At 42.6% G+C, this 27,717-nt stretch overlaps 1 protein-coding gene across 11 annotated transcripts in view; it reads left to right on the forward strand.

Moving 5' to 3' along the window:
• The window catches only part of qkia (QKI, KH domain containing, RNA binding a), a 79,389-nt gene extending 53,221 nt beyond the window's left edge, over positions 1 to 26,168 (forward strand). The window contains exons 5-9 of one of the 11 annotated variants that reach the window (XM_034577212.1): positions 14,584 to 14,671; positions 16,039 to 16,467; positions 18,340 to 18,414; positions 18,533 to 18,611; positions 19,692 to 26,168. In XM_034577212.1, coding sequence (XP_034433103.1) covers positions 14,584 to 14,671; positions 16,039 to 16,467; positions 18,340 to 18,414; positions 18,533 to 18,606 — 666 coding nt within the window. In that variant the 3' untranslated portion in view covers positions 18,607 to 18,611; positions 19,692 to 26,168. Of the gene's footprint in view, positions 1 to 14,583; positions 14,672 to 16,038; positions 17,934 to 18,339; positions 18,919 to 19,691 lie in introns of those variants that run through there. The other 10 variants (XM_034577211.1, XM_034577215.1, XM_034577218.1 and 7 more) reach the window with 10 other exon arrangements.
• Positions 26,169 to 27,717: the final 1,549 nt, after the last annotated feature.

Consider the following 27,717-nt stretch of genomic DNA (forward strand, 5'->3'; position numbering starts at 1 on the left):
GAGAAATAGCCTCTCTAGCCTTGAATTTCTTAACAAACACACACACAGTTACAGAGCATCTGAGGAAGCAGCAGCGGCTAGGTTTTAAGGCAACAGCACATGGAGAAAGAAAGTCAGTTGGCACTGGGGCACTTTGGCCCTGGAGAGCCAAGTGCATGTCTCCCTGAATGAAACTGTCATTGCTGAGAACAAAGTGAGCATGGTAGCAGCCTGAGCAGACCAGCGGCCTCGAGCAATTCTCTCCATTTGCAACACAGTGGGAACCAAGTCCTCCTTCCTTGATCCAGCTCACCGCTCCCACTTGTGCTCCAACCCCCACTTCTTCCCTCAATCTTTCTTTTACCCCTTTTTAAAGATCTATTTTTGGTATTTTCTCACTTGTGTCGTTCCACTCCTCATTATGGAAATTAAGAGATGGTTTCACTGCTCCACTTTTCTTGATTTATTTTTATAAATGCCTTGGCAGTGGCTGGCGAAGTGAGAGCTCTACATCAATTGCCATGTTTGGCTCACCAGCCTCTTTGTAGTCCCTCTAGGCCAAGACTAAGTTTCTCTTCTGGGCAAACCTGTGTGTCCCTTTGTTCCTGTTCCACTCTCTTGCTCTCCTGAGCCCGAGTCTACCTTTCAGATTTTTTTTTCTTCTCCCCTATGTTTCGCTTTGCCTTGGACCACCATTGAGGAGGAACATGCAGTAGGTGGTGTTTTTTTAAAGGCAGACAGATGGACTTTAATGGAAGCCAAGTTAGCAGATCTGCGGGGTGTTGTGTCTGTACTTGGCAGTAGTAGTTTGCGTAGTGCCATGTTCGCAGCGCCGTCAGAACCACTCATACAGGAAAGGCACAGGGAGAGGATGATGCAGAACAGTGGAAATCTGTTCGAGGCAGCAGTGCACTGACTTTGCAATCAATAAACTTCCTTTTTGTTTTTCTTACAATTTCTTTCTAGCTCTCCCTCTCCCCTCTCTCTGTCAGCAATGTATGACAAATGAGTACAAAACACCATCTGGCTGCATCCATCCATGTGTGCCTCTCCAATTAATGATGTTTATTCTCTGTTAGGCCTACCTATCACTACCATTCTTCTCTTATTTTCTCTTAATTGACCCCCCTTCACACACCCCTCAAGTCCACTGTCATGCATGATATCCAACCATATCCATAATGAGAAGCTTACGTTTGTCAGTGAGCCTGATTTTATTGGCTTGGCTGATGCAATGCTCTGCAACAGGCGTCTGTTTAACCATGGTGCCATTAGTACAAAATCTGCTACTTAATGGTTACACAATGTGGGAGATTCTTTTACAGAAAGGTTGAGGTGTGATGAAACTGGTGTCATTATTCCTAGACATTTAAAGCTGATTTCAGACATGAAAATCTCTGGAAGGGGTGGTACCTGGGTAGGTCATGCAGGAGGCAATCACGTAATGATTTATATCTCGGCAACTTCTACATGTATGGCACCTCATTTTCCCCCCCAGTTTTGTGTCTGTGTGTTAGAAACGTCTTCATCAAACCCACTCACTGGTTGTGTATGTTTCTGCTGTATTTTCACATGGGCTCACTCTGACATTTTCCAGATATTGTACTTGGGGGTTGGCATGAAACGTTGATATGGACATTTACATTCTCGCATACAGCCCCATTTACAGGAACATTTCTGAAAGCAGCTTTAGATTGTGCCTTACCACTGCTACCTGCAAGGCCTGCGACACATCTGCTAAGTAAAGGTGGTGTGTAGGAAAAGCTACACCTGTTCTTGTCCCCTGTGCTGCACGATTTTATGTCTGCAACTGAGATGAATAACAAAAGTAGCTGTTATCTCACTACGTCAGGAAGCTCAAGTAGGTTTTGCAGGCACGCAGTAGGTAGATGCTCTTAGTCAACCTGGCAGCCTCACTTTCCCTGTGGGTTGTTATTACCTTCATCAGGCTAATGAAGGAGCTGGATTGGATCATATTAACCTCCTGATCTCCACCTCCCAGGACACCACAGTTACAACAGGCTGGACTGCACCATTTGCTGCTCCCATTATATATGTGCGTGTGTTTAAGAGAGAGAGAGCGAGCGATGAAGCTGTCCCACCTGCACGTAGACGCTGCATCTCCCTCATGAATGTTAATCATCTTTTTAATTGGCTTCCTTGACTTAGTGACCTCTGCTTGAGACGGCAAGACTGCATCACTGTGTTCTCCCTTCAATGCTTTTACTGCTGTTTTCTTACGTGTGTGTGTGTGTGTGTGTGTGTGTGTGTGTGTGTGTGTGTGTGTGTGTGTGTGTGTGTGTGTGTGTGTGTGTGTGTGTGTGTGTGTGTGTGTGTGTGTGTGTGTGTGTGTGTGTGTGATATTTGAGCCTGCTATCGGCAGTGTGACCATAGTCCCAAAAATGTTCTTGTCCTCCACTTTCATCATTATCCATCTTGACATCATCACACACTTTGCACTCATTTATCCAGCCCTTTGGTCTGTCCATACCTGCTAATACATCCGAGACAGGTCCTTGTAACAGGAGAGCAGAGGAGAGCAAACACTTTAACTGTGTGATGTATAAATCACCTCCGATTAATGATCTACAGGTGATAAGTGGGTAATTGGAATTGACCACTTAAACTGCTTCACCACAGGAAACAGATGTGGCTTTTTTCCGACACTTATGCCAATAATGATCACTCCCACATAACGTTTGATTGGTTAGTGTGACCATGTATAGCCATGTCATGGGAAACAGTATTCACTCAAGCATACACCCTGACATTAATATATCCGCTGGTAACAGCCTTTCTTTATGAACTGCTTGGTTACATAAATTACTGGGTAGCCATATTCCCGCTGTACCCCCAACACCTAAATAACAGTAAAATGCTTTACTTCTTTCTTGTCTTGCTTTTCATTCAAAGTGTTGCCTTCTTTCAATGATTTTCTTTCTGCATGTTATGCAGACAAGGTGACCATCTTCGATCAAGTTTCCCTGCTTACTTATAAAACAAATTAGACCACACTTGAGACATAATGTTCTTAGAAGCCTAAAAAATCTGTCACTGCCTTCTGCCATGTTCTCAATGATGCAAAGCACCCAGGTTGCATGCTGTGTCTGCGTATGTAAGACTGTCTGGAGAGTGCGATAATCAAACACAGTTTTATGATAATTATTGGTAATACATACCATTGGGAATTTCTCTGTGGTTAACTTTGAAACAAGCAACTGCGTAACTGCCTTGTGTTCATAGTTGGCAAACATATTTACAACATATGCTTTACAGAGAAAGACACCATCTTTAATTTTTGCATTTTTAAGTCCACAGTATCTTGGCAAATTAAAACAATACATTTATCAACTGCTCTTTCTTCTCTCATCCCTTGTTTTTCTACCCATCATTTCTCATCTTCCCCTCAATGGGGGTCTGTTATCTTTTCTTTCTCGTTGTGTATTTTCCCTGTCTCTTGATGTCTGCTCTACTCTTTCTGTGTCTCTGGGGAATTGAATGGACAAGCCATTCAACACACTCTTATTACTGTATCAGCAGGGGCCTGAAGGCCGCCACATCCTGTTCACGGCACACAGGTTACAAACCACAGAGCAGGCTGCGGATGTTTGCAGATATGTCTCAAGTGACAAAGAAGCATGACTGAGTCACTGATATTAATCATATAAAGATGTAGAGAACATTTGTAGGTTAGGTTGTGTTCAGAGGATGAGACACTTAAGTCCACTGTTCTCACTTGTTTGGACCAAATTTGAATGATTCTCAAGTTGCACAAAATTTTGTATTGCTGTACATATGGTAACTATTGGGCTTCTGTCCATGTGTTCCAAGTCCCTCCTGTAAGCCCAAACCTAGCAGGGGGGACCTGGTCTGATCTTGGCCTGAAGGTTCCTCCCCTGCAAATCTCCATCTGCCCAGCCCTCCTCATTTCCAGCTCCACCGCTCTCATGGCGGGAAGACAGGTGGTACTGACCCTCAAGTATCAGCACCCCTGAAGGGAACAACCTGCCCAAGCCTGGCAGACTTCCCTGGTCTTGTCCTTCTCCTTCTTTAATTTCCTGGTTCTGGCACAGAAATGCAGAAACACCTCCTCTTCCAGTCTCAGTCTGGAGAGCTTGAGGCCTCCTCGGTCATGAGAAACGCATATAGAGAAATAATCTATAGCAGGCATGATTAGATAAAACTGCATTTATTTAATTAAATACTAATTATTATCAGATATTGTTAAACAATTTAAAGCATCCCTGCAATGCAACATTTTAGTGACCATGTAATCATGGGGGTAATGGGTTTGATTTATATAGATGGAATTTCTTGTGTATGCGCATCTACCCAGGGGCGTACCTGTAGTGAGCTCATTAGTTGTGAGGGGTTGGTGTTTCAGAAATACCATAAAAGCATAGAAACAGCAGTGTGGATCTGAATTCCTCTCACCTCATCAAGAGGCTGCTCATGGAGGCAGTCGCAAGAATTGGTGAAATCTACTAGGCTGGGCTAGATTCAGATTGTAATAACAGTTGTGCTGAATGACATGTTTCATCTCCCCCTCAACTCCTCTGTCAACTTAGTGGAGTAGATAATTGGGAAAGAGAGAGAAAAGGGCAGAAAAATATATATGCAGCTATGTGCATTCGGGTACACACACAGGTTAAGTAACTACCAGTGCTATCTTTCGGTCTGCCACGGTTGGGAAAAACTTTATGGATTTTTTTGCAGTGGGATTTCTCCCGGGGCTCCCTATAGCCGATCCGATTATGACAGATGGTCTGTTGTCATTATGTTTACGACAAGACTGCCAGAGCAACAGCAGGCCAAGGAGGAGTTGAGCAAATCAATGAGAAAACACATAGTTCTACAATGAAGCAATGGTACAAAACACAATTTGCGTTGCTATGAGAAGGGCTGCCCCAGTCTCTGTTATTAATGGGAAACAATCACTAACAAAGACTAGTTGAACAAGGATAAATGTCATGAAGCTAGAGTGAAGTATACTGGTGCCGAGTCAATTATTGTCTGAGTGATGAGTCTGTGTCTTTAGGTTTGCAAACTTGTCCTCTGTGGATCAGAATCCAACCTCAGCCTCATCAGCAATTAGCACTTTCTCTCTTACACTCTTGAGTTTTTCCTCCTTTTATTTTTTCTTGGAAATCATCCTGTTGCTAATCCATCTCTTTCATTTTTTACATATATGGGGAATTAATCCTTTTTCTTCTTCTGTCTCCATTTGGTTTTTAAGTCTGCCAAGATCCCTAGTGAAGGTGCATCTACTTACACAGGCCCTCTGCACCACTTACAAAATTGGCTTGCCCGCTTGTTCTGTCCTTTTTTTAATTTCAATTGACACACACCGGCTCGCACCTCCGTCCCTAACCACCTAGGTCCCACACATCATTGTAAAATAACCTCCTTCCTAATCCACCTGGTTGTGCTTGGCACCTCTGGGTTTTTTTCCAAGTATCCTAATACAGAACACAGGAAGAGGAGGCGGGTAACAAGGCAGGCTCAGAGGCCTGGGCAGTTTTAATCTGCCCTGGTCCTCCAGTGGCGAGGAGAGGGATCCTGCAGGCCCCTGGCCAATCTCTCTGCCTCACTTTGAAGGTCCATTTAATCTACTTACCGAGAAGCAATGAAATGCACAAGTGTGGATGTTTTCGTGTGTGTATATGGCTGTGGTTTGTAGGGAAGCTGTGGTTCAGGCTCAGTGCTGATGGGGACATATGCACATTGTCTCTCTGCCACTCTGTGTCTTTGTCTAGCACGCACACACACCACTTCATAGATTGTCCACCCGCAGTAGTTTCTGAGCTTCCCCTGAGGTCTAACCAGGGCCAAACATCAACATCTGCAAAGTGGTAACACACACACACAGTGCTTTCATCTCTGCCTCTCCAGCGACTGTGTGTCCCAGTGTTTAGGCAGGAAAATAGGATTGTGTAGAGCTCAGCGTTTAGAGAGCCCAAAGGCCGCCCGTCAAATTCAGCTCCCACAGTGTGTGATTCCTCGCTTTGCCAGCCATCGCTCAAGTCATTTGAAACTCTATTCTCTCAGTCCGACCAGCCAACTCTGAACTGATGGCTTTCTTTGTCTCCTCCATGCTGTCTCAAGTGTAGAAACTTTGCCTCTGTTTTTTTTCTCATCTCACTTGGGTTAATTTGTTGCTTGGGTTGCTTTGTTCATCACAGTCCCTTTTCTGGTTCGTGTTGGTTTTGTTTGTTAGTGGTGATTTTTGCAATACTCCACTTGCAGTGTATTGCGCTGACTTGTTTTCCCCAGAGTGGAAGTTGTGGTTGTGTTTAGGGGGACACAACAAAACTGAAACCAAAACATTTCTTTATTCTGTTGAATAAGCTCCTTTGAAATTCCAATGTTTTTGTCCTGCCAGCACAACATCTGTAACAGTAACATACTAAGTAGAATATGCATTGAAGGGGCTTTGCAGAGCTGCTCGGATGCCACATGGCTATTAGTCCGAGATCAGATTTGTCAAAATTATTTCATCCAAAGTTTACTTTGTTAACATCTGGACACATTTTTGCAGCTTTTTTGCAGGATTCATTTTCATGTGACTGACTTGCAGATCTGTCCCATAATCAGCCTTGTGTGTTGACATTGTTGGTGAGTGTAATTAGAGTAAAGCCCCAATCACACTGGACACAAAAAACCATTAACATCCGCTAACATCTGGCTTTTGTTTTCACTGGGATGGGGTACTATCATTTAGTTTTTTTCACTGAGAACAACATGCAGACGCAAATTTGTTTTTCATATGCAGTGCTGCAAGATGGCATGATGAGAAGCTTCTCCTGATTTGAGGGGAACCGCTGTCACTGGCCTCTATGCTGCGTTCTACTGCTTACAGAGCCTTTTTTTCCTGGCATGTTTGTGACATTGAACGTGACATACCAGGAATAAAACAGGAAGGGCAGAGTCAGTTACCTCTTTGAGCATGTAAAAGGAGTTGAAGTAAGCATTGATGTTCTTAGGTTTGTTTTCTGAATTAAGGCTTAGACATTTTCATAAGTTTACAATAAACCAAGAACGCTAAGGAAAGTTTCTCTAATTATATGCTTGTGGTTAAATTTGTGGTTGAGGTAGATCCATCCAATGGGTTCCAGGTCTGAATCCCACGTCTTGCCGAAGGTAGGAACTTAGAGCTCTGTTGTAAGAGAAGACTCCAGTGATCAGCTCTGAGTCAGGATATCTGAATCTGATGCAAATCCCTTTGCACTATTTAAAGCTCACAAATCAATCCCGGCCAAATCCCTTCAAGATATTCCCTGCTCGATTGGATGGCATTAAAGGATCGCGGCGACAGAACAATGCACCGTCTGGCAGCCTGGTGGAATGAGGGATAAAGGGAGGGGAGAAGAGGGGAAGTGGAAGGAGAGATGGAATAGCAGTGAGTGAGTAAGGTAGACATTGAGGGTGGTGTAAAGTGGGAATACGAGCTGGGATGACATGACAGTGGAGGAATTTTATTGGTAGGTAGGGAACAGATGATGATGAGAGAAAGGGGATGGGGAGGACACAGACAGCTGTTTTTTGGGCTGTACAACATGGCGGGGCTGCATGATCCCTCCTGCACTTAGCCTGTAACATCATCTGTTTGTCAAAGCCGTAGCAGGCCAACAAGCTTTAATAATATATCCAAATCATGTAGTTAAATCTGTCTATATTTTTCTAGGTTATTTATATGAACTTTAATCCGCTGTTAATACTGTTATGTTACATGGAATATCAGCCCAGTTTCTGAGGATAAACAAGATCAGTCAGAGTTTCCGCAAAGCTTTCCCCCCGTACTACTGGAAATGCTTTTGATGAGAGAAAAATATGATTTTTTTCTTTTATCTGAGAGTGCAAGGAGCTAGTAGAAAAATGTATTTTCTTCTCCTGTCGGTGACACTGAGTCTGTATGTGTGTGTGTCAGTTGATATTGATGGGGCGAGCACAAAGTGCCACGGCTGCCCACTTCACTCTTCTCCTGTACGACTAAAAAGCTGTTATAAGCCTCACAGGCCAATAGTCAATGTGCAAGGGCCCAGACGGGGTCCACCACCCAAACCCATGCATGTTATGTATAATCCCAGAGAAGCTGTGGGTGTAAACTAGGCTCCACAAATGAAATTAATATTTCTCTGCAACATATTGTTAGAGCCTGATCACCCACCAATGCCACATCAGACAGAACAGAAGCAGCTTGGTTACTCTGAAGCCTCGGCACCTTTAAGCTTTGTTATGATTCAGACAGTGGAGTATTATCAGAAGAGTTGGTTCCTGACTTTGTAATGTGCCACTTTAAACTGTACCTCAGTAAGCTGCATGATTGACAGTAATGGGGCGGAGCAGCCGTGATGTGTTTGTAATAATCTGACTGGAGTCAGGTTCACTTCTATGCTAATGAGCTAGTGTGTTGGTGGTTTAGCATGACTAATAGCGCACGTCGCTAACAGAGCTGTCTGGGAAGGGAGGAAATGAGTAAAGGAGAAATAAAGAGGCTTTGCGGGAGCGTTGAGAAGATGGAAGACAGTCAGAGAGGAGAGTTGCAGGAGATTGCGTTGTTAGTCTGGGGGGAAAAGGAAAATACAGTTGAGGCCTGATTCCCTTGGCAGATATGTTCACAAAAGCCGAGGAGCAAGGCAGAGGAAAGAAATTGTCTTTGAAACTGCAGCGGTGAATTTGAGAGAGGACATGCAGCACTTACTTCAGCACATTCTTTAAAGATGCTTTTTATGAAAGTGAAAAGGTTGTAGATGTCTGTATTGTTTAATACGCTTTTCCCCTGTAGTTTAATGTGGTGTTGATTTGTGATCTATATTTTTCTTTACTTTCCTTATAGTACTTCAGTGCATTGTTTTTCATGAAAAGTCAAGTTTTGTGTTTTGTGGTCAGGAGGGTTTTTATGTTAAGTTTATTTTCGTTTTTAATTTTCGCCGGGGTACTTATTAGATTTATTGTTTTGTCGATGAAAACATGTGAATCAAGTTTGTGTCGCATCTGTTTTCCTTTCTAACCCCAATCCAGCTTCCAAGTTTGCTCTAGTCGACTCAATTTGACTAAACTTTCTCATTTATTTATTTATTGTGGCCATGTTTTGAAGCTCACTACAAGTACTCGTTCCTTCCTCTTTTCTTGCTCTCCGCTTCTGGAGAGTGTGGAATTGTTGATAAGTCTTCTTGGCAGCGTGGCGAGAGTAATCATTTTCCTCCAGATGTTAGAGTTTGGGAAGGAACCAAAAGGGAGTGGAGAGAGGGAGGGGAACGGGAGAAAAACCAGCTGCCGCCACTACCAGTTCCACCCCTCTACATCTAGTCATCTACTCCTCCCTCCCCGAGGCTCCCAATACCACCTCCTCCACTCCACAGAACTTTTTTCCCCCTCCCCACTCATTCTCAGTTCTACACATTCTGCCTCTCCCTGTATCCCAAGAGGCAGCCAGGGCAGGCTGTGTTTACTGCTGAGGTAATTGGAGTAGTTTGGAGAGAGCCTGACCCTGGCCCCCGCTAAGACCTAAGATATGTGTGTGTGTGTGTGTGTGTGTGTGTGTGTGTGTGTGTGTGTGTGTGTGTGTGTGTGTGTGTGTGTGTGTGTGTGTGTGTGTGTGTGTGTGTGTGTGTGTGTGTGTGTGTGTGTGTGTGTGTGTGTACACGTATGTGTGAATACAACAGTTTGTGATGACTGACAGTGAGGCCAGGGAAGGAAAGCAGGCCTTAGCCAGTGTCAGCCCACTAGGGAGCAGACAAATTGCTTTTCACTACGCTGTCTGTCTTTTCTTGTCTCATATTCACCAGCTATCCCTATCTTTTTCCTGAATATCTCTCCATCTCTCCACCAACTCAATCATTCACGCTTTCTCTTGTACTTGCTCTGCAGCGTCTTTTCTCCTCCCCAGCACTCTTTTGTTTCACCTCTCTTTCTATCTCTCTCACTGCTCATCATTTCATCTCTCTGAGCTGAGCCGTTGCATAGACAGCAACTCTTGCCAGATATGAGAAGAACACGCCCCCTCAGTTACAGCGATAGACATGAGCAAATTCATCGACCTCATCCAGGCGCCTGTTGTGTTTATCTGTGGGTTAGATGAATAGGAAAGGTCCTGGAATTGGGTGTAGGGGTGAGTGAGGGTGCGGCTCTATAAACACACTCAGACAGTCACTCATCTGTTGCCTGTTATCATCCACATGTGCAAACACGGCATATGTGCAGCTTTGAATATAAGATCTGATTTCTGTAACAATTGGCATTAGCTACAGTTTGTATCCTTCGACGTATAGACAAAAGCTTTGATCAGGCGAGAGCCACAAAAGAGTAATGCATGAAAATGATTTAGCATGCATCTAGTGACCTCGTCGTCAGGTAGTCAGTGGGACACGGCTCGCCTACTTTAGCTCATCGCACTCACATCTCCCCTCTCCTCCTCTCCCTTCCTTCCCTCATCCCTCTGTCTTGCTCCTCCCTGATAGCTTTTACCGCTCTGCTGGTTTCACAAATAGGCCTCATTGATTGAATCTGATTCTTGTGGATAGAGCAGCTTTATTGAGTGGCTTTTTCGCTGATGGACAGGAGCATGTGGGTGTGTGTGTGCATTTGTTTTCGCTCATGCATTCGTGCATGTTAGGGATGATAACGAAAAACTTCCTTTCCTCATCCCCTCTCTCACTCCGTAATCCAGCAGCTATTCCTCTCCTGGGAATTCCAGCTGCCAGATCATTACAGACAACCACACACACATGCAGTATGCTCACTCACACACACATACACAACACAAACAGTCTTAGCACTGCCTGTGTCTGAGCTAATGTTTTAGAATGGGTGGTGAATGCTGACTGAGGAGTGTGTTAATTGTGGCGTCACCTTGAGCAAGGCAACATTAAAGTGTTAACAGCTCTCTGTGGTGCTGTTCGTCAAACCTTCATCAAAGATGTGCTTCTGGGGAACACGATTTAAAGCAAGACGATACAAGTTTTGCTGAGTAGCTGTAACAGCGGTCTCTGCAGCCACAAGTGGTAATTACAGGAGGCTGGAGTATTAAATTCTGTTGGGCTCCGAGCAGTTAAGGGTAGTGGCATCAGCGTATATCTCCAGAATCTAAAGGTTTATGTAAAGAAAAAAAAGTCAGTCATTTGCTGAGGCAACAAATGCAAAATCGTCATCTCGGTACAATCCAACTGTCGCACTGTCCACTCATGTCAGTATTTGGCTAATACTCTCCAGGACCTGGATTCGTCATGCCATATTTGTGGGACATATGTTTTCCTCAAATGTTTTGATCAGTATTTGGCTAATCTGATTGACAGAAAATAGATGCTTGGAAATAGTCTCATTGCTTCTGCCATGATGTCTATACTGAGAACATCAAAACAGTTTTAAAGATATTCTCCCAATCTCACCCCTCCTGTCTGCAGCCATTTTGGATTTGCCATTTTATTTGTTGTTCTTACATTGCTAACACTCCTCAAACAACCACAGAGAACAAAACCAGAGAAAAGCAGCGAGACGTCGCTGTAGGGAATTTGTATTTTGATGGGGAAAGATGAGCTTGTTTCAGATGTAAATCAGTAATGATCTGTTGGGGTTTGGGGGCTTTAGCTAACAAACTGCGTTAGCGAGAAGATGGAGCTATATCAGAACCACTCCACTGGGGATACACACATTTCACACACAGCAGCGCACACCTCATCCTAGCAGCAGCATCTGTGCTCTTCCACTCTTGCTGCCCTCTATTTTGCACCTCTCTCCTCTCAACAGGCTCTGTGCCACCTATGCCGAGTTGGATGGATGGTGGCACCCTCTTCCCCCGCTCCCATTTAACCCCCACAACCCTGCCGATCCATCATCATACAGCACACACAAACACACGGGCAGCCCTAACATTCATATCCCAGCATGCACTTGTACCGAGCTGCAGCCGGCTGCCTGGTCCCATGTACTCCCCCTTCCTTACAGTCCTATCTTGAGAGAACAGCCCACCAGCACCAGCTACTCATCCACATGCTGCTAGCTGATGTTAAAAATATTTTTTAAGAGACCCTGATATAGACACATTTGACCAGCCACGTAGTAGGCAACCATTCTGTTGGTTTGTGAGTGTAGTGCTGATCCATGTTATCAGTGTAGAAATATTCGAGTTGGTACAATGGTAAAATGTCAGTTTCCTTGAAAACTAGATTGTGTGTTTGCGCAAGATATAATATAAATATATATAAAATCTTTAGATCACCTATCCGTAGTTTGTAGACTGCCGGTCGCTGTGTTAGGAAAAAGCTTGTGACAAGTAAAATTTCTGCGGAGTGGATAGTGTTTTGTCTAGCAAGTCGACTTGGCCCTCTTCCAAAGAACCACTGACACAGTTTTTGGGGAGAGTCACACACACACACACACACACACACACACACACACACACACACACACACACACACACAGAATGAAGTGGAAAAATCTGTTTTGATTCGTGGGAGTCATTAGTACATTTTAGCAGACTCGTGTTTGTTTGTTTTACTTTTTTTATATTGTACAAGGTTGTAGAGGACAAGGTCTGGTTTCATTTGTGATGTAAGTAACCAAAGAGGGACGCAGAAAAAAAGAAGCAAAGATAAAGATGGATAATGGCATTTAGTAGTTTTCTTTTCGCTCTTCGGTGTGCTAGGCAGCTGTTTCAGGCCTCGTTCATTCATGTGTACAAGTGTTTACATAGAGGTGGCAGGAGGATCTTCTTGCCCATGTCAACCACTGACCTCAGCCATGTTCAATTAGCTTAGTGTGGTTATTGCTGTTGACGCTGCATGTCAAATGGCCCTCTCTCCTTCAGTGGAAAGGGGACAAATTAAGGCTCATTAACTATGAAGGATGTGTGTGTATGTAATAGAAAAACAGGATAATTTAGGATAAAAGATTTTGGCTTGATTTCATCGCCTGCCTCCTGCATACCCTACCCAGACGTCACCCCTCATCTGAATATTTAGGCAATTTCTTGTTGTTGTGAACACGTCTGACCCGGACAACCTCCGGCTACGTTCATCATAAGTTTAAGGCAAATTCCAGAAAATTGCCAAACCTTATGCTGGTTTTTATGTCTGACAACTGCTCTTGTTTGTGACTTTCTCCAGCTCTGTTTTGCACATCATCAACTTTTCATAAGGAGAAAAATCTAAATCATGTATGTTGCCCCCCTATTTTTTGCATTCCAAGCCTTTTGTCTGTCTCTGCAGAGAAAGTGTGACTTTGAGAAATGTTGGTGTATCTTTGTATTTTAAGACTCCCCCATTAAAAGAAAAAGAGACAGAACTGTGGAGGTAGAGAAGGAGAGCGAGAATTTCCTTGCTTCGTTAATTGGCAGCTCTGTGGTACACTAAACATCGCGCGCGCACACACACACACACTCTCACACACACACAAAGCTGAATACTGTGACTGCTCTGAGGCCACTGTCTTATATTTAGTCAAGGGAGACCAGCCTCTGTCACTTTCTCTTGCTTAACCTAGCGCTTTCTCTTCCTCTCTCTGTGGCTGTGCTGTAGAGGAGTCTCAGGGGGGGGCTTAACTCTGAGCCCTCGTTCTTTTTTCCCTTTCTTTCTCTCTCCCCCTCCATGTCTTTCTTTGCTTATCGTCGTCGGAATGGAGCGGCAGACTGTTGTTGAACTGTGAATTAGTCCAGCAGACAGACTCTAAGCAGCGAATAGAGAAACGGAGGAGGTTCAGTATCTGCCTCTCTCTGCTTTTATTAACGCCACCACTAATACCAACAGGCTGGATGGCCTTACTGTGTGTTGGTGATGCGTTAACATACAGTTGCAGAGTGCATGTGCTTGAGCTTTTGTATTTGTGAGTTGAAATGGTGCTTGAAGGCATCACATCAGTACCAAAAAGCATGAAATCAGTTGTTCATTTAAGAGGATGTGACGATAGTGAGGCATCACATGCTCGTCTTTGCACCCTTCCGTTTGGAGAGTAATTCACATCAGGCCCTGCTTAAATTATGATGTACAACCTGGAAAATCACTGGGGCTTTTGTGTTGTCATGGTTATTGAGTGTTCGTTAGCTTCAGGGGAAATGGAGTTGGGGGGATGGGGGTGTGTGTGCATGGGAGGAGGGGTACTATCTTAATTGCTTTCTGTGAATAATTTCAGTCCCCTAATTTGGCAATAATGACAGTGGCTGCTGCTTTTGTATTTATTTATCCAAACATTAATTGACAGGACTGACATTAACCAGGGCGGTTATTGCGCATTTGATTGCGCACAAGGGAGCAAAGAAAATTACAGTAATTATCATTTTGATATGGATTATGAATATGCATTCCCACCCTTAATGTCTCTGTCAGCATTTTAGCTGAGACGAGGCACTCCTCCATGACAACCGCACTTTAGCTCGTCTCCATCTCCGTTCCCCCCTTTGAACCCAGTCCAACCAGTGCTCGCAGAGAAACGGATGACATGTCGTGTCCAAATGATTTAGCTGTAACTGTAGCCTTTTAACAACACGGTCATGTAGTGCGGTGAAACAGTTGTCATGTGGATTGTTTCAGTCGGCCTGTAAAGGGGCCTCTGCTTGTTTGTAATTGGTGTGTTACTGTGGAGAGACACACTAACGTTGTCTATTTTTCACAGGCGGAGGGAGAAGACAATTTGAAGAAGATGCAGCTGATGGAGCTGGCGATTCTCAATGGGACGTACAGAGACAACAACATTAAAACACGTAAGTGAGCTGCCATGAGAACACACTTAGCCACACTTAACATACTCCATCATTTTGTACCATACACAACTAATCTTTTTAACTGCATAGATCATACATGCATATATTGTCGCAATATTTCATATTGACTAGTACTTTTAACTTTCATTAAACAAATGTGTCGTCAGATCTCCTGTGTACATACCCTCATATTATCTCTGACCACTAGCAGACATCTCTCTCCTTCTCTCAAGCTCTACAAACCATTCATGTTTACCTACACAGCCATGAGTAGGAAAACTTCCATTCCGTTCTTCTTCGTATTTCTTTCCTCCATCCCTACATCCATCCTTTCCCCTGCAGTCCAGATGCAATCGCTTTTCGTCACCTGCTCTTTAGCACATTGCTGTTCTCCACCTGCTCAACTCTGCATGTTAGGCACCAGTTTACACATCTACCGTGTTTGCTTCTTACTCTTAAAGTGTCATTTCTAAATGCATAATTGCATCAAAATTGAATCCAGATCTTGTGGGATTACTCTAATTATTGATTATGTAATAAATTAATATCCAATCTTTAAAGAAAATTGAATTAATCGGAAAGTCCTCAAATGTATGAAATGAAACTCTTTAAGTGATTAATTTCCATGTTTAGTTTCCATCTGCTCAAATGGTAGCCACCATGATGAAGTGTCCCACCTCCTAACCACAGTTACACTTGCGCTTGATCTGCCTTTGGTGAAGCTTGTGTGGCGCAGCTCGTACCACATGCTAACGCACAGCCACTTGAAATATGATAGTGTGTGTTAAGTTGTACATTATCCAACCTAAATGGACTGCTGACTTTGTAGAGGGCCAACATTCATTTAGTTCACTATAAAGTATAAGTATAAAGTATAAGTGTAACATGTGACCTTCATGTTCAGTTCAACCTGCTCGTTTGTGTTCTCCTCCTCATAAAGTCAACTGCTCCATTTCTGTTGGAGTGTTGTTTACCTCACCTGTGCCATTTCCACTTGATGTATGTGTGGCTGCTGTGGTGACTGGTATGCTTTGAATGCACTGGGATGACAGCAGCATTGTGTGCTTCTTGTTTATTGGTGTGTGGGTTATTTTTTGATTTTAGTTTTGCTATGTTGACTTTTTCTTGGCAACATATTGTGGCTTTTGTGGTTCACCACCATGATCATTGCATGGACTAATTTTCCTTTTTGTTCCCCCTCCCTCTTCCCTCTCTCCCTACCACTTCCTGTTCCCCCTTCTTCTCCTCCTTTTGTATTTTCACCCTTCACTGTTCATCTGTGATTATGATCAACCACACTACACTTTATCTCTTTTCCTTCCTTTCTTTCTTTCTACTTCTGTCCTTTCCTCTCTTGCTTATGGCAGCCACCCTTGCGTTCTCTCTTGCAGCGGCGGCAGCAGCCGCTCAGGGCTCTCGCCTCATAGCGGCCCCCTCAGGTCAGGTGATGCCTCCCCAGTCACTCCGGCCCCAGACACCAGGCGGGGGCCCCATCATGAACCTCATCCGGCCAACTCAGATGGCTACCATGATGCCTAATGGCACTCCCACCCTGGTGCCTCCCTCACCGGAAGGCGGGCTTATCTACACCACCCCTTACGACTATCCTTATGCCCTGGCACCCACCTCCCTACTGGAGTACCCCATCGATCACAGTGGGGTTCTAGGTAAGAGAGCCTGGGGAAGCATGGGTACAGCATTCAACTTTAGCCAGCCTGGACACGAGGCCAGCTTGTTTTACCCCGGAGGGGTGCTGGACGCGGCTTCCATGAGCCACAGTCAGGACTTTTTGAAAGGTAAATATGTCGTGTCCACCTGAAAAAAAAAAAAAAACTCACAGGGTGGATGTGCTGGTGAAGCCCTTGGTTATGGGATGTCCAGCTTCAGTATGTGGCTCATATGGACACTATATTAAAATGGCAAAAGGGGGACATAACTTACCTTGTGTGGGCTAGGCTCTTGGAAAGTTAGTATTTAGACCGAGGTTACTTCACTGTTTTAAGTTATGCTCTCGCTAAACAGTTATGCTCTCAGGTTGACATTGCCTCTTTTCTGCAAGGTTTATATAGGAGGACTTGGCTCTGTGTGAAATGAGGCACGCGGACAGAAACACACTGGCATACACGCAGCCTGCTCTCTAACCCTTTCATGCACTGGCCTGAAGGCATATTCAGTCTGGCGGCAGATCCCCTTGGATTTCTGCAGCTTTTGAAATAATTTCTGTGCACTGTTCTCTGCAGGCAGGCCTTGATGCCTGTAGATAGTCCCTCTCTCACCCCCACTGGGGATGTTCATTAAATTCCTCCAGTCTTCCCTTTTTTCTCCTCCTTCCCCTCTCGCCATTGTCTTAGCTTCACCCCTCTTAAACCTGAGCTCAGTGCTAGTAGCACCTGACGTTCCTCTTAGAGTACAGTTCAGTATCAGGGTTGTTGTATTATACTCATTCTCAGTGGTGCTTTAAGCTCAACACATCTGCTACCAAAGAGACACATCTACGGATGAAATCAACTGATACGACCACCATATGTCCAAGAACTAAAATGCCTAGTCACTTTGCAGCTTTAATTCAACAAAGTGCTCCTCTAACGTCGTCCACAGCATCTTCTGGCAGCAGCAGACACAAGCGTGATTTTAGCTGACCTGTGGATTTGAGGTGCTGGTTGGAGTCATGTGTAGAACAGACAGGAGCAGCTGACTTTCTTTCCTCTCTTTAACTTGCAGGGTTACACCAGCTTAGTGCATTTTATTTACTCACGCTATCGATCGGTGCCTTCAGCAGCGCAGGGCCCTGTGGAACACACTCGCGCACGTACTCGTGCACTTGGGTCGACCGCATGCGCAACTGCATCTAGCCGCCATTGGCTTCTCAGAGAAAAAAGAAATGTCAGGACATCTGTTGCTTCAGAGCCTTGTCAGAACAAAATCCTTAAATTTATAACATATTAAACTTTTTTATTTCTTAATTCCTGCGCACATCCCATTTTTTTTTTGTGCAATACTTCAACATACAGTGACACACAGTTTGTTTTGTGTCATGTAATCAAGGCGGTGCCAGGCACTGCAGAGGAAAGAAATCAGTTGTGACAAATATAGGAGGTAAATGACAGCCCCTGCCGCCAGTGAACAGATTGACCTGGAGAGGAATGGTGAGAGAGGGGAAAGAGAAAATGAAAGAGAAAGGGAGAGGCAGGTGGTGTCTGGCACTTTTCAATTACCATCAGAGCTGTATTTGATTCCCCCACCTTTCAAAAAAAAAAAAAAAGAGACAAATTCCTCTCAATCCCGCTCTGGATCCCACAGGAAGCATCCCAGGTTTTATTTTGCAGACAGACCAGGAGCCTGTAGCCTTTACCTGCCCTCTTTTCAAGGAGTCCTCTATATAACTCTGAGCACTGTGGAAATTTCCTACTTAAGTTATGCATTTTCAAATACCATGAAAAGGTGTATAATTTTTTCTACTGCATTTTTCTACAAGTAAGAAAGATATGCGTGGTGTGTGTATATGTACTATAATCTGTATTATGTTGCTATTCTGTGTATTGTTGTATTATCCAATAATTATAATGATAATGGCTAAAATGTGAATGTTGTTACTGTAAAATATGACTGTTTTTTTCCCCCTCCTCAAAGTGAATGGTTTCTAACCTTGTGGACCTGTTACAATCTAGGTGCAATGGCTACTAAAGTGAGACGGCATGACACGCGGGTCCATCCTTACCAAAGGATTGTGACCGCTGACAGAGGTCAGTTTAGTCTATTAGCTACACTCTGCTCTATGACTGATGCATTTCAATGAATATTATGCCTATTATGCCTCGATGCCTTAGTTGGGAATTTGTATATTGTCTATTTTTTTGTTAGTTTTGTTTTCCTGTCCTCCCCAACCACCACCACCTTTCCTATCCCATACATCCACACACCAGCTAAATGGTTGATTGTGGTATGCACATTTGTTTACATTTAGTAACATATATAGACTATGTTTATGTCAGAGCTAAGGCAAAAGTGACGTTAGCAGCTTTTGCGGCTGTTTGCAGCAGCAGCTTATGCAGCTGTGAGGCCAGGACAGGTTGATCTTTGCAGGCAGTGTTGAAGGTGTATAATGACATTCCTCTGATGGGAGATAAGAGCCTAAAATGGGGACAGGCTTGTTCCCATTCATCATTTATCTCCTTTGTTCATAAGGAGCAAAGAAAATAAGAAACGCATTTCTATACTGTATCTGAGAGAGCGAGCAGGCAGAATAAAAAAAACAAGTAGCCGTGCTGCTACCAGGCACCATTTCACCTTGAAATTTAAATTTATTTTGGATTTTTATTTTTCTATGGAAGACAGACACGCACAGACATGAGCTGAGGTAGCTTGCATTGTCTCCAGTGTATTTGCAAATATATTGAATAAAGCTAAAACACATTTTTTAATATTTCAGTTGTACACGAGGTACTGTCATTTTATATTTGAGCATTTTATATCAAATGTATTTATGGTTCTTGTGTATATTTATATTATATAAGAATATACTGCTAAATAAAGAGAACGAATCGGAAAGCATCGATTCATCTATTCATTGCACATTTAACACTAGTCACAGTTATCCTTCACATAACATCAGTTATTTTAGGTCTCCTTACCACTAATCACACTGTTTGTAACTTGCACTTCAACTTGAAATACACTAAAACACTAGACTCATGTTTTCTATGTTAGTTTGTCTGTTAAACTTCTCTTTGCTTCTGTTTTTTGGGGGTTTGGGGACAATTTGCGCTTAAATTAAACCGGCAAGCAACATGACTCAGGGTGGGGGCTTAGCAGCTGGGATCATGATGCGACAGCGTCATGATTATAATGAGATTAGATGGGTTCATCTCATATTGGCAGGGGAGTTAGGAGCAGGGGGCAACATGAGAGATTGCATTCATTTTATTGTTAAAATGATGTCATTCCAGTCTCTTCTTGCTGACACTAATATCCTTTCTATCTTTTTTTTCTGTTTGTTTTGTTTTTGTTTCTAACCACCTAGCCGCCACCGGCAACTAACACATGACCTTCTGACCTCTGAACTCTTCACCCAATGACGAGCCGCCCCAAGCCTGCCTGCTGATCAGTTAACTGGTAATTGCCTTTTGCTAGCCTCTCGGACGCAAGTGAGAGAGAGAGAGAGAGAGAGAGAGAGAGAGGCGCCTGCCCGTACAGTTACCCTAACACGTTCTGACAAAAAACAAACAAATAGAAACCAACGCAGAATCTTCACAGAAACACAACAAAACCCAACAAAGTTGTGTAATATTCATTTTTTCCCTTGAGTTCAATTCCCATTCTTTCTCTTTCTTTTTCTTCATGAATCATATACTGGGTGGATGTGTTTGTGGTATTACTCATGAATCTGCACTGAATTATATAGCAATAAAGACCCCACCCTGACCACCCACTCCCCTGTAACTGCTCTGATTTGGTCACCTCACTTGTACGAGTCCAACTCCAATAACGTTTGACACGAACCATTTAGTTTCAGAGCGATGACATAATCCCTCTCAAATGTACATCTGTCCCTTCCCCAAATTTTTTTTTAAATACCGAACAGCCACCCTGTTACACCACCCATCCGTCGGGAGAGAAAAAGAAATAGAAGGAAAGAGAACACACACTCACATTAACTTGTTTAATTTCTGTCATTTTTACATGTTGAGCTCTAAGATGTAATGATGAGCTGACACATTCTGGGTGTGCCCCCTAAAAACAGCTTCTTGTCTGTTTTTAAAAAAGCATGGCTGAAATGATTGCAAAAAGGAGCTTTTTATGATTTATGTGTTTTCTCCTCTGTCTTGTGTTTTTGTTTTTAATTTTGAGTCATTTTCTTCACTTGATTTTGGTTTCTCTGTTGTTCACATTTGACTAATGAGTTTTGCTTAAATCGACTAAGGCAGGTGGTTTTCTCTGGAAAATAAAATGCAATCTGATGCTCGAAGCAGGCTGCAAAAAGCTAAGAAATTATGAAGGGCAAGATGGGAAGGTCAAAATTGGGCTGATGGGTCCGTGTGTGTGTGATTTTTGTTAATTTTTTTTAATTAATACTACAATGAAAGTAGGGTGTGCTGAGGCTTCGGGGGACAGTGCTCGGGGCAGCGCTCATTTGCTGCTGTCCATTGCCACGCCCCCATCCACACTACATTCATTTTACAGTGCCTGATGTATTTAGACAAAATATCTCGATGAGTTAGCTGAGCTGTGATCAAAAAGACAAAAAAAAAGTATTAAGTGTGCATATTTAGCCAAAGGGTTTTCCAATGAATTATATATCTGCAATTATGCATCTGTCCGACAGGGCTCTCTGTGATTTTAGAGTTTAGGGTGTGAATTTGTGGTGCCTGCCTTCAGCTGGAACACACAGCCGGTCAGCTTAAAGATTTTTGTTGACCCATTGATGCTCCATTTCTTCTGAGTAGGTGAACGATATTACGGATTTTAACACTAAATCAACATGCTACTCAGTTGCAGTATGTTGGAAGGGGAAGGGCACTTAGAGTTAAGTACATAAAAGCTTTTGTCAGGATTCTATATTGAGTTGTTTCATCAGCCACGTTGCCAAATGGGTGTTTGTTTTTATTTTTGCATCTCAACATTTGGCCAATTTTTTAAAGAGACTTTTTTAGTAACACCAGGTAAACATTTTCCATCGGTAGGGACATTAGGTTGGCAGAATCTGAGCCTCCCTGCAATTTAGAAATTTAACTCTGAGTTGATTTCTTTGCGCGGTGAAACATTTATTTTTTTCAACACATGCCAAACCACCCAAAAGCGCATCCACAATGTGTCACACCTCCCTGTGATCATAGTTTAGATCCTGAGCCCCATGATCTTGATTTTTCTTTTTTGTTTAACTCTCAAGAAAAAATAGGATGTGAAAGCCATGCCTGCCTGTTCAAATTGCTTTATACATACGTCTTATATATATATATAAATATATATATAAATATATAAAAATGTAGATATCTGTCATTGCATATACAAATACAGAAGAGAACAAAAAATAGATAATTTTACAGGGTGCTGGAGAAGAGAAAAAAAAATTTTAAATTTCTATTTTTGGCAATTTTAGCTTTTGATACTTTACTTGCATTTACAAAATCAGAAAAAATCTAATAAAAAGAAAAACCAGTATATGGAGAAAACAGAAATACTGAGTCGGTGAGGAAAGGAGGAGCTGTTACCTGGGATATGATTGGAAAGGAGGATGAAGACCAAAACAGTCATAACCTTTGGAAAGTTAGCGAGGATCAGAGCAAGACACGGAACGTTTTCAAAAAAAAGGATCAAATCAAAAGTGCCTTATCAACAGTGGTTTCTGTTTTCTGAGTGTTCCAGTTGTGTTCAATAATATCCAGCACCCACCAAGTGGCGCAGAGAGGAATGGCTAGTGTTACATGCTCTGAATAGTCGAGCAGGGTAGCTGCCACCATATCGTGGTGTTACCGAAGTTATTCTATGCAAAAAGAATAGCAGTCGTTTTGACCAGCTAAAATATGTGCCATGGTTTTGTCTTCCTGAATATTTTCTTTTCCTTTACTTGACAGCCCTTTACTCTGCTGTATGAGCAGCCTTTGTTCTCTTTTTGTTTAGATTTTAAATGATTATGAAATACTGTCTTGATTTATTTTGTTGTCGGTGACTGTGACTACCTTCCTAGGACAAATTTAACTGCCAATAGCAAAGCGGTAGTCTGCTACAACATGTTTTGACCGTGAGCTGAGAAAAAAAAAATACAAATCGTTCGAAAAGCGGAAACAAAAGGTTGGAGGGGTCGTCCTCCGTTTGCATTACGGGCGTTTGTTTCAACAGCTGCAAACCGAAAGAATCCAGTCGATGTTCTGATGTCAATTTAACTTAGAGAAACAATCATGAGATTCAAGAAGGACGAATATAAAAAAAACCCGGCTGGTTAGTGAAAGGACTTTGTCTATTTCCCAGCCGCTGTTTTCAGTTATTGAAACAAGTGACGGGTTATCACTGGAAGGTAAAACAAAACTCATATTAAATTGAGAGAATTGTAATATCCCGATATTCCCCCCCCCCCCCCGGCAGTTTGTTTTTCTATTCATAGCTCTTTCATCATGCTGTTACACCGAAAGGTCAATGAAATATATTTTTTTCTCTTTTTTCAGTGTTATTTTAAATTGAAATGCAATATTAAAAGAAAGTGGAGCAAGTGATGGCTATTCAGCATTTGACAGTATTAAGAAAATTCCCTCTGCAATGTTACAACTTGCTGTGTCATTGTGAAAGGCTGGATTAGTCCATCAGGTGAAAGGTGAACTCTATACCTACCGTATTCTCTCTGGCCTGCCTACTACATGTATGATAATGTAATTAACAGCCATTGTTACAGGTTTATAATGTATTTTTCTAATCTCATTTTATATGTATATTAATCATGTTTCTGAGTGCTTCTCCTTTTTTTTTTTATGAAACACACTGCTTCTTTTCTCCCCCTCTCCTAAACGTCCCTCTCTTCCTCCCCCTCTTCTCTTTCCTCATCTTGGAAACTGTCTCTCGTGGGGAGTGTTGCCTTTTTCCCTGTTTATATTTTGTTTTTGTTTTCTTGCCAATTCCCAGCTTGTTTAACTCATTAGCTACTTTATTAGTTTTTTCTTGTCATAAGTATTTTTACATGCTTGCATTTAGTTTTCATGGTGTATGCTGTTATTTTTTCTTATTAACCTCTTGGCATTTATTTTAATAAAACATTCTTAGTAAGAATTTTACTAACTTGCTGATATTTTGTCTTGTGTTTTTAACCAGTTTCATGAATGTATTACCTTGGTCTGGTTCACGGACTAACACAATTAAAACTGGTGTCTGGCCACCACTTACACTGACTGATGACATGCACACTACACAAACACACACACACACACCAGTCACCTCTGCACATACAACCACTCCACAAGCAACCTAACTGGAAACTGCACGAGTTGATAAGCGTCCTCACTGCCGCTCACGCACTCTCACCTCTGTGCTGGAGAAATCTGCTGACACTTTTCACACTTGCCCTCCGCTGCGTCTCAACACCGCTGCTGTGTCTCGTCGTCCCTGTTAGAGACAACTCTCTCTCGTTAGTTGTCCTCTCCCTCTGTGTCACTGACCTCGCCAGGCAGGAAGTGTAGCGGTGTCCGGTGGGAAGGGGCGGGGGTGTAAAAACTGCACGTTACTCGAGGTCACTGGTTAACTGTCCCCTCTTGAACAGAGATTAAGGGGGGGGGGGTCCATCTTTTCACAAGAGATAGTCAAAACAACAAAAAAACTAATCCCTCAAGATAAAACTCAATTTTTCCTCTTTCGTTTGTTCCCCCCCACTGCATGTGAATCATCTCAAAAGGATTAATTTGACTGAATATGTAGAGCAGAACATCTCATCAGCGCACAGTGTAGACGTATTTACGACAGACACAGGGACACATTTATAGATGACAGTAAGTGTGATCATCTAAAGCCGTCCCCTGTCTTTTTTTCTTTTTTTTTCTGTTTTCCTCCCCATTGCCTCCATGGCTTGTTATGCTGGATAGCAGCATTACAGTTATCACCAGCTGTTGTCTGTTTGGTGAACATTCAGCTTATTGATATAACGGCTAATACTGGGCCATTTGGGAGCATCCATAATGCTTAGACACACACCAGTACCACCGTGCCAATATGAAGTACTTTGGGATCAAAACGACCTTACTATTCCTTCCAGTGTAAAATGCTGATATGGCTTCCAGCTAGCCAGTATTTATTGTTTTTGTTTTCGTTGGTCTGAAACACTGCCAGTGTGTGTTGTTCATTCTACTGCTGTGTCGGTGCACTCATCCCCGGGTTCATCCAGCTCTCTACTCGGCTTTCCTTCCTTCTCCCCACTAATTCAAGGTATTGACACTGACACACAAGCAAAAGATTAACTTCATTAATCCTGATTATTACTTTAACCCACTGAGTGATGCCTCCACGTTTTTTTTTTTTCTTCCTTCCTTTCCTCCCTCCGCACAACAAAAACAACTTGGTCACAAACTGCTGTGATTCTCTTCATGCCTCAGCGAGCACAGAACGAGGATTAAAAGTGTCTAACATAAAACTTAACATTTCTCTCTCCCGCGCTGAAATTAACATTTTGTGTGTTTGATCAGAAAAACGGGTGTTTTCGCCTCAAACACCTGCTCGTGCACCAGCAAGTAGAGACAGAGATTGGATTACTGGCAACCAGCTCAAATTGATTTGTTCTCCCTCCTCTGTACATTTGGTGTTATCAGTTTGTTTTTTTAATTTATTAACGTGGGATTGGCCTTTGATGTCTTTGATTGACTCCTCTGTGCCGTAATGGGCCACTGAAGCCAAAATCCGTCCGTTAGCAGTCGTTGCATTTGCGCTGTCACAATCCTCGCCTTTTACATGTCGGAGACGTTTTCAGTGGCTCGCCTTGAAAACCAAGCTGATGGACGGGAAAAAAAGGAAATGATGGACGAGGGATTTTCTAAAGCACAAAGTGTTACAAACACTGCCTAAATGTTGCATCTACGGTTTAAAAAAATTATCAAAAGTGCCTTATTTCCTGAGATTGGAAAAATTATATATTTTTGTACTTTATCATCCAGTGCCAATTTTCTGTCTCAGTCAATCTTACAAAAGCTTTTTCTCTTTTTTTTTTTTGTTGAGCACAAAATAACCCCCTAAATGCCTACGCCTTTTTTTTTCTCCCAGCACAATGCACAGAAACTTTTAACCATAAACTGGGAAAGGGCGACCAAAGTGAGGAATTTGGTCTCCAGCACTTCCCTCCATTAAACTTTGGCTTAATGGATCCTGTTTTTTCGATTTGATCCACTGAGAACTTGACATGTTTTTGTCTTGTTTTCTGATTGGACCACAGTATGCAGGAAATGGCTGCTCGCATACTGCTGCCACCTCTGGCCCCGGGTTCTCAGTGCATTTCCAAATCTGTCGCAGGGCATTCAGTGCATTTATCTACTAACTACCTTTTCACCCGTCGACCCTTTATTTCTTCTTCTGTTCTGTTTAACAAACATTCCTCCAATGAGTTAAACGGCAGGTTAACCGATCAGTATTGGTCTGAGCGATGTATCAGGTGGTTAAAGGGCAAAAAACTACCAAAATACGGAGTGAGAAAAAAATCAGCCCCACTGGATTTTTTATTTTATTTTGACTGTGATGAATATAATACATTTATTTTTCCTAAAACATTACTAGTATGATATATACTGTAATTTCCTCATCTATATAGTGGTGCACTAAAATGTGAGATTTTTTTTGTCGTGGAGTTGTAAGATTTTATGTGAAGTAGCTTTTATTTTGTTTTGTGTTTCTTTTGTTTTTTTTATATAGAGGGTTAGACTGAGAAAAGTGAATAGGGTGTAAAACATGTAATGCCAGTTTTTGTTGCTCACACCAAAAACAAAAGAAAGGAAAACAAATGTCATGTGTGCAATAAAGAACCATATTTACAAGCTTCCCTCTGACTGCTCTACCTGGACTGGTCCTTTTTGCTTCTTTATCGGCGACATCGATTCGCTGTGGTTCCTGTGCATTTAAAGGTAGGTGCTCGGCATTAGCTGGAAAATAACACGTGAAAGTTCAACACGGGCAGAATAACTTCTACCCATAAGCCCCTCACAGAGAGACCGAGCCCTCTCTTGGATTTTTAGCGTGATGGCGGTTACATAATTGAGTTACAGCGTTCTCTCTGCAGATGGTGTTTAGCGGCCAAAAGCATTTCTGACTAAACTATTTATATTTTGACATTTATTATCCGAGCCGAGGAACAACTGGCACATAAATCCTCAGTGTTTGGATCCGGTCTAGTCGAGTCAGTGGTTCGACAGTCGACGAGGCGCGCTGTGGCGTCAGGTTAAAAGTTTGACGCTGCTACTGTAAACTGAACCGACACCGTCTAGAGGCGTGTTTATTTTAATGAAGGCTGACGATAGACTGATGTGTCAGTGTGTTCCTCGCTGCACACGGTGAACTCCACACAGAGGTCAACCTCTCACTGAAAGCCCCGCGTCGTACTGAGTGAGTGTACGGTGGCGTTTGGGATACTGGAGACCCCAGACTCATTTTATCTTGCTGCTCTTAAAACAAATTAAACATTGGTTTATTACCTTGATATTTTACAATAAGATTTAATTTCATTAAAACATGACAAAGTATTGTTTTTGTTCTCAGAGGCCTCAGCTGTGATTAAATCTCTGTGATTGATATGCAACCGTGCATTTCCCAAATAAATCAACAGTGTTTCTTTTACTGGTGATGGTTTATTGTTTATTATAAGACTGAATGGGTCTGGGACTTGCTGCCAAACAAAATGAATGATTATTTGTTTTGCATCTTACTATTAATTTGTGAGTTTTGTCACATTCAACATGGGAAGGGAACACTTCACTCTTTTATTGATTTCAGTAAAACATTTTAAAACAAGGTATTTAAAAGAAACTGATATTGCAACCATGGTTTTCTCAAACAAGCTGCTTTCAGAGATGCACTGAAGTCCAGATTTTTTCCAGATATACAACAGGGGGCTTATGTGAGAACACTAATGTCCGAGTCTGTTACTTCTGACATTCTCCTGAACTGTTCCTTTTCCCAAAATGTCTTGAGTTAAAACTGAGAATACAACAGGAAAATGTGCGGGAAAAAATTCACAGTGAGGGAGTGGAATGTGTTGACGTTTCAAACATGTGAGACAAGCAAAAGTGAAATAAACACCCTGTTCAATACTCAAGGTGAGAGAGATGTACCACACACGTAGAAGACACTACGGAAGAGGTCCACATGGAAAGACCACGTCATTCGAGGGCTTTCGGGCGATCGGGCCAACGCCGGTGTCAATGTGCTCTAAACAAAAACAAGAGATTTCCACAACGGAATGTAAAAATGTTGGCTCATCTCGTGCGAGCTCTACCCACACATCTGACCTGGACCACCCTCTACTGCGTTCTTCATACGGGAAAGGGAAACTCAAGAAAATGTCCGGATCCAATTTCAAAAGCTAATATCTGAAA

Source organism: Hippoglossus hippoglossus, chromosome 22 (assembly GCF_009819705.1).
Source record: "Hippoglossus hippoglossus isolate fHipHip1 chromosome 22, fHipHip1.pri, whole genome shotgun sequence".
NCBI classification, from domain to species: Eukaryota; Metazoa; Chordata; class Actinopteri; order Pleuronectiformes; family Pleuronectidae; genus Hippoglossus; species Hippoglossus hippoglossus.